This window comes from Nicrophorus vespilloides, unplaced genomic scaffold, assembly GCF_001412225.1.
Source record: "Nicrophorus vespilloides isolate i.1.1-1 unplaced genomic scaffold, Nicve_v1.0, whole genome shotgun sequence".
NCBI classification, from domain to species: Eukaryota; Metazoa; Arthropoda; class Insecta; order Coleoptera; family Silphidae; genus Nicrophorus; species Nicrophorus vespilloides.
In genome coordinates this window covers 3,467-9,144 of record NW_017097846.1, presented here as the reverse complement: position 1 = coordinate 9,144, position 5,678 = coordinate 3,467, and the positions used below count along the sequence as shown (strand labels likewise).

General features: G+C 39.1%; 2 protein-coding genes across 2 annotated transcripts; one reads left to right on the top strand and one right to left on the bottom strand.

Moving 5' to 3' along the window:
- The first annotated feature begins 318 nt into the window (after nucleotides 1–318).
- LOC108561155 (U4/U6 small nuclear ribonucleoprotein Prp31) lies at nucleotides 319–2,373 on the top strand. Its single transcript, XM_017918968.1, has 6 exons — nucleotides 319–755; nucleotides 868–1,072; nucleotides 1,131–1,458; nucleotides 1,512–1,802; nucleotides 1,861–2,085; nucleotides 2,142–2,373. The coding sequence occupies exons 1-6, from the start codon at nucleotides 419–421 to the stop codon at nucleotides 2,244–2,246; spliced, it is 1,491 nt and encodes a 496-aa protein (XP_017774457.1). The 5' UTR covers nucleotides 319–418; the 3' UTR covers nucleotides 2,247–2,373.
- Nucleotides 2,374–2,399: 26 nt separating this feature from the next.
- LOC108561156 (dolichyl-diphosphooligosaccharide--protein glycosyltransferase 48 kDa subunit) lies at nucleotides 2,400–4,055 on the bottom strand. The gene is made up of 4 exons (XM_017918969.1): nucleotides 3,850–4,055; nucleotides 3,150–3,778; nucleotides 2,938–3,096; nucleotides 2,400–2,809 (listed from the first exon to the last, which is right to left on the bottom strand). The coding sequence occupies exons 1-4, from the start codon at nucleotides 3,977–3,979 to the stop codon at nucleotides 2,420–2,422; spliced, it is 1,308 nt and encodes a 435-aa protein (XP_017774458.1). The 5' UTR covers nucleotides 3,980–4,055; the 3' UTR covers nucleotides 2,400–2,419.
- Between the last annotated feature and the right edge of the window lie 1,623 nt (nucleotides 4,056–5,678).

Here is a 5,678-nt window from a genome sequence, read left to right as displayed (position 1 = left end):
TATGTTTTCAATCTTATAATTCTAAGTAGTTTCATACGTTTCTTGAAGAATTCGTGAATCATTGTTTTAGGTAACTTTAGGAAACCCAGTTAATTTTTCATTTTTTTCAAATTTGAATGCAAATTACAGCCAAATGGATGTGGAAACACTGCTTTATCAAACTTTCATATTTCTTTTTTTTAAACTTGAACGCTAATTACTATTTAAAATTCATGTTTAAGAAAAAGCAGTAACTTTGCAATAAATTCAATAAAATTATTAATTTAATAATTAAATAAGTCTTGCGAAACGTATGCAACTTGTGTTTCATGGTAGATATTAAGCATTTCCAGTCAAAACATAACCTATAAAAAACGTACATAAAAACATTGATGGTACGTTCGGTTTTGTGTATTCAATAGTAGATTGATTCTTCAAGATGTCTTTGGCCGACGAACTGTTGGCCGATCTGGAGGAGAACGAGCAGGACATCGAGGATGAGTTCATGGAAAGTCAGAAGCAGGAGGAGGTGGAGGAGAAGAAACCCGATGTTAAGGATTTCTTCATGGATGTGGACACACAGCAGATCAACTCTATCCGCGAGCTGTGCACCTTGAGAGATTCTGAAACATTGGCCAAAATCCTGAGGCAAATCGAAGGGTACGGCAACAAGATCAGGAAAGCCTCCGAGATCATTGGCCCAGTAGAATCAGATCCTGAATACATGCTGATTGTTGAGGCCAACAATACAGCTGCACACATCGATAATGAAATTGGTGATTAAATTATTTTATACTTTATTAGATTTTAAGAGATTGAAATTGATAATTCTAAGAATATTTGGTTTATGATGAGTTATTAACATATAATGTTTATTTCAAATTTCAGCTGCAATCAATAAATTTGTCAGGGATAAATATCAGAAGAGGTTCCCTGAATTGGATTCTCTGGTTGTTGGACCATTGGAGTATGTGAAGACGGTGAAGGAGTTGGGAAACGATTTGGATCAAGCCAAGAACAATGAGATTCTGCAGCAGTTTCTAACGCAGGCAACGATCATGGTTGTCTCGGTGACGGCGTCCACAACGCAAGGGTAATGAAATAATTATCTAATTAGTTTCATCTAAACCAATTTTACTGATTTCCTGTAGGAGCATGTTGACGGATTTCGAGAAGTCCCAAATCGACGAAGCTTGCGACATGGCCATAGAACTTAACAACTTCAAGCTTAAGATCTTCGAGTACGTGGAGAGTCGCATGGCTTTCATAGCGCCAAACCTGTCTCTAATCGTCGGTGCTTCAATAGCTGCGAAGCTGATGGGTGTCGCCGGTGGTTTGACCAGACTTTCAAAGATGCCTGCTTGCAACATTCAGGTCTTGGGACAACAGAAAAAGAATCTGTCGGGATTCTCTCAAACGCATACTTTACCGCATACAGGACACATCTATTACTCAGAAATAGTACAGAACACTCCACCGGTAAGTTTAACTAATTTAGTGGAAGATTCGATGACGTTTTACGTTTCTTGTAGGATTTGCGGATGAAAACTGCTCGGTTAGTGTCGAACAAATGCGCGCTCGCTGCTAGAGTTGACGCGAATCACGAGAGTACGGATGGTAGAATCGGAAGGAATTTGAGGGAGGAGATCGAGAAGAAGTTGGATAAACTTCAAGAACCACCGCCAGTGAAGTTCGTGAAGCCTCTACCCAAACCCATTGAAACTAGCAAGAAGAAGCGCGGTGGAAAGAGAGTTAGGAAGATGAAGGAACGATACGCCATCACCGAATTCAGGAAGCACGCGAACAGGATGAACTTTGCTGATGTAATTCTTTCAAGATTGTATTTTTTTTCACTTAATAATCTAATGTTATTGTTGACAGATTGAGGATGATGCGTATCAAGAGGATTTGGGTTATACCAGAGGAACTATAGGAAAGTCGGGAACCGGTAGGATTCGGTTACCTCAAGTCGATGAGAAGACCAAAGTGAGGATATCCAAAACGCTGCAGAAGAACCTTCAAAAGCAACAGATTTGGGGCGGAAGCACCACAGTGAAAAAACAGGTTTCCGGTACTGCTTCAAGCGTTGCCTTCACACCATTACAGGTATTTTATCAACACTCTCATCGTTTACACGAAATCTAAATTTTAATCTATTCAAGGGATTGGAGATCGTTAATCCGCAAGCGGCTGAAGTCAAGGTCAACGAGGCAAACGCCAAGTACTTCTCAAACACCTCAGGATTCTTCCAAAGCGATAAGAAATAAATAAATAGCTTTAAACACGTTAGGAAATGTATTTTTTTTAATTGATTCTTAAACGAAAGAAAACAAACAAACACGAAAAGGTGATCAGTACAAAAACGTTGTTTTTTTTTCTCACTTTGAATTACTGTAATTATTTTTTTTTATATATACGTAAAGAACGTTTTAGAAATTCTTTATTCTTTCTTGCTCTTGCCTTCCTCCTCTCGGCAATGCGTGAAGACGATGGAGAACACCAGGAGACCTGCCATCATGGAGAAGGCGCTCACGTAATATGGGTACGCACTGGGGATGAACCTCTCGTATTGGGTGTGCTGCAGTGGTCGCACGGACACTTGTGTTGTGCTGTAGAGCCTGGTGTATCCGATCCTGTCGTAGTCGACCTTGAATTGGTAGACGCCGTATACGTCTGGGATCTTGAATTTGGCCTCGTAGACGCCGTTTGGTTTGCTGATCAGGGTGGTGCGGATGAACGGATCGATCCTCACGAACTCCAATTGGATGTCGTTGGCTTTGAAGGGCCTCCACTGCATACCTTCGTAGATGTCAATCTCAATTGTGTACACCTAGAAACAATAACGTTGTTGTAACCCTCGCTCAGAACTATAGAATACAACTACAGTTGCCATGGCTATACACAGTATGTATGGAATGTGTCTCTATGACAACCATAGCTTGTATACATCTAACTTACAGCATCATCCATAATGGTATAAGCATGTGGAGCCTCATTCTCTCCCTGAATGTGATGCTTAACAGATCTCACTCTCAATTGTCCCCTCTGCTTGAAAGCCCATTGTGTGATGGCAAAGGCAACTGGAGCATTACCAGACCTGTCATATACTTTTCCACCCTACAAACATTTGAGTCAATAATACCTAAACCATTGATATTTTCAATAAATACCTGAGCAACTTGCACAGAAGATCCAAAGAACTCATCAGAGAAGAAAGACAAAGAACCACAGAGCACAACCCTGGCATTATTCCTAGCCTGAAGACCGGCAATCAAAACAGTATTTTTACCAACAACATGTGGGTACTCTTTGATGGGTTGGTCTGGATTATAACTGTAAGCAGTGCTATCTGCAGTCAGGAGTGGCAAGACTAAAGGATTTTCAGGATCAGCCAAAATACCAGTTCCTTGATAAAGCATTGGTTTAATGTTCTTCTTATCGCCAACAATGATTTCAGCATCAATTAAGTGCTCAGGTGAGGCAACTATTTTGGTGTGTTGTCCTTCATCACTGACATCATAGTTGAAATGATCAATAACGAATGCTCCTTCTTCGTCGACTTCGAATCCGGATTCGGAGGCCAGCTCCCTGAGAACATCGCCGGTTGCGCTGCTGCCGGCGATCAAAACGTTGCCTCCTTCATCTATGAACTGGGTGATGGTGTCTGTGTTCAAGCTACCTCCGAATTCCTCCACGGATGGGGCGAAGATGATGATGTTGTCGTACAGGTATTCCCCATATTTAGCCAGCACCAAGCTGGAATCGTCGGCAATCTTGAAGGTGAGAGTGTATCCTCTTTCTGTAAACAGTGCATCGGATAATTGAGTTGGCCGGTTCGCTTCTCTCTTTTTTTTAACCTGTAAAACTAACCTTGCAAGCCTTTGAAGAAACTGGAATGCGTCTCCTTGATCACTTGGTTATCCAATAAGACTAGGGTGTTGAGTTGCGCATTTGCCAGAGACAAAGCTAGGGTAAAAACACAGAAAATTGGGAAATTCATTTCGAGTTGTGTGACAACACGTCACCTAAACCAATACCGAAAATTGGGTAGCCGTATGTTATGAACACGAAGTTAGCTATTGGTAAATACTTCAACTAACTTCATCCAAATACAATCAATTAACGCTTTATTAAATACACATTCCTTTGTTTTTAACAATTTCATTAAAGAATATAACTATCTTATTATCTAACACCAATATATTAATTTAGTTTAAAGAATATAAATTTGCATATTAAGTTGCCTATGTTATTTGAGAAATAAAAATCGTTCATTGTCCCTACTAAAATTATGTAATAATAAAGAAGGCACATTTGCTGTCTAAAAAATAATATAGTTCTTAAGAAGCTACAACTTGATGATATATTTAGGATTTGCTCAATAATTTATCAGTACAGGTATATCCGACTTACGAACTAGTTCCGTTCCAAAGGATTGTTCGTAAGTTGAATTTGTTCTTAAGTCGGGGTACCACACTTTATCATGGTTCTTACTCACCTATTTGAAAACAGAAAGAAAACAAAATGCAGGAAATGTTAAAAAAAAACGATCTAAAAAGTACTTTGTATATGGGAATGAAATATATTTTTATCACATACTCGTATATTTTTAAATACGTAAGTCCGGGAGTTCGTAAGTCGAGGTATACCTGTATTTCAGTTGAAACTAATATAACGGAGATGGTGTAACCGAGCCAGTAAGATTGATTAATTAATTTCAGAGGATGTGATTCGTCGATCAATTGAATTGTGAGAAGAGGACGCTTTTACGATTATTGCCCTAGCAAACATTTACGATCTACATGCAGATACAAAAAGATTATCCCTTTTCTCATCCCTTTTCGACCCACAGAAACCTGTACGCCTCTAATTTTATTTGTACGAAGATTCAATTAAACGAAAACCGTACGACCGGATCTCGTCCATTTCCCAATCCAGAGTTCTGTCATGTCCGGAATCGGTGGCAATCGCAAGCCCGACAACCGAAATCCCGTCTATCGAAATCCCGACGTTTGTAATCCCGAATGTATCAAATTCACAACGTTCGAAATCTCGGCTGGCTTAAAATCCCGACGTTCGAAATCTCGACTATATCGAAATCCCGACTATGTCAAAATCCCGACAGTGTCTTTAATTATTATAAATTTCTACAATAAAATTATTATGGTAGTCGGGATTTCGATATAGTCGGGATTTTGATTGTCGGGATTATGGTAGTTGGGATTTTGACATAGTCGGGATTTCAAGCGTCGGAATTTTAAAACAGCCGGAATTTCGAATGTCGGGATTTCGATACACTCGAGATTTCGAACGTCGGGATTTCAATAGACGGTCTTTCGGTTGTCGGGCTTGCGATATAGACCCGTCCAGAATACCCGATGTACATCCATGGTTTTTCGTTACTATGACAATAGTATCTAATAAAGTGGATATCTAAGCTATACAATCCGCGATCAGTTAACTTACATAATCCGTATACAAATTATAATACTTTATAACAGAGTTTCCCAAACTTTTCCTGCAATCACTTCGTAAATCCTGAAAATTTCACGAAACACCTTGTTTATTTTGTAGTGTATATAAACAATAAAATTTAAAGAAATGAGAAAAAAAAATATTTAGTAATTTTTTAATTTCAGGTTTTCACCAATAATAACTTTTGGAAACCCTGCTCTAAGAGAATGTACGTTAATCGGACG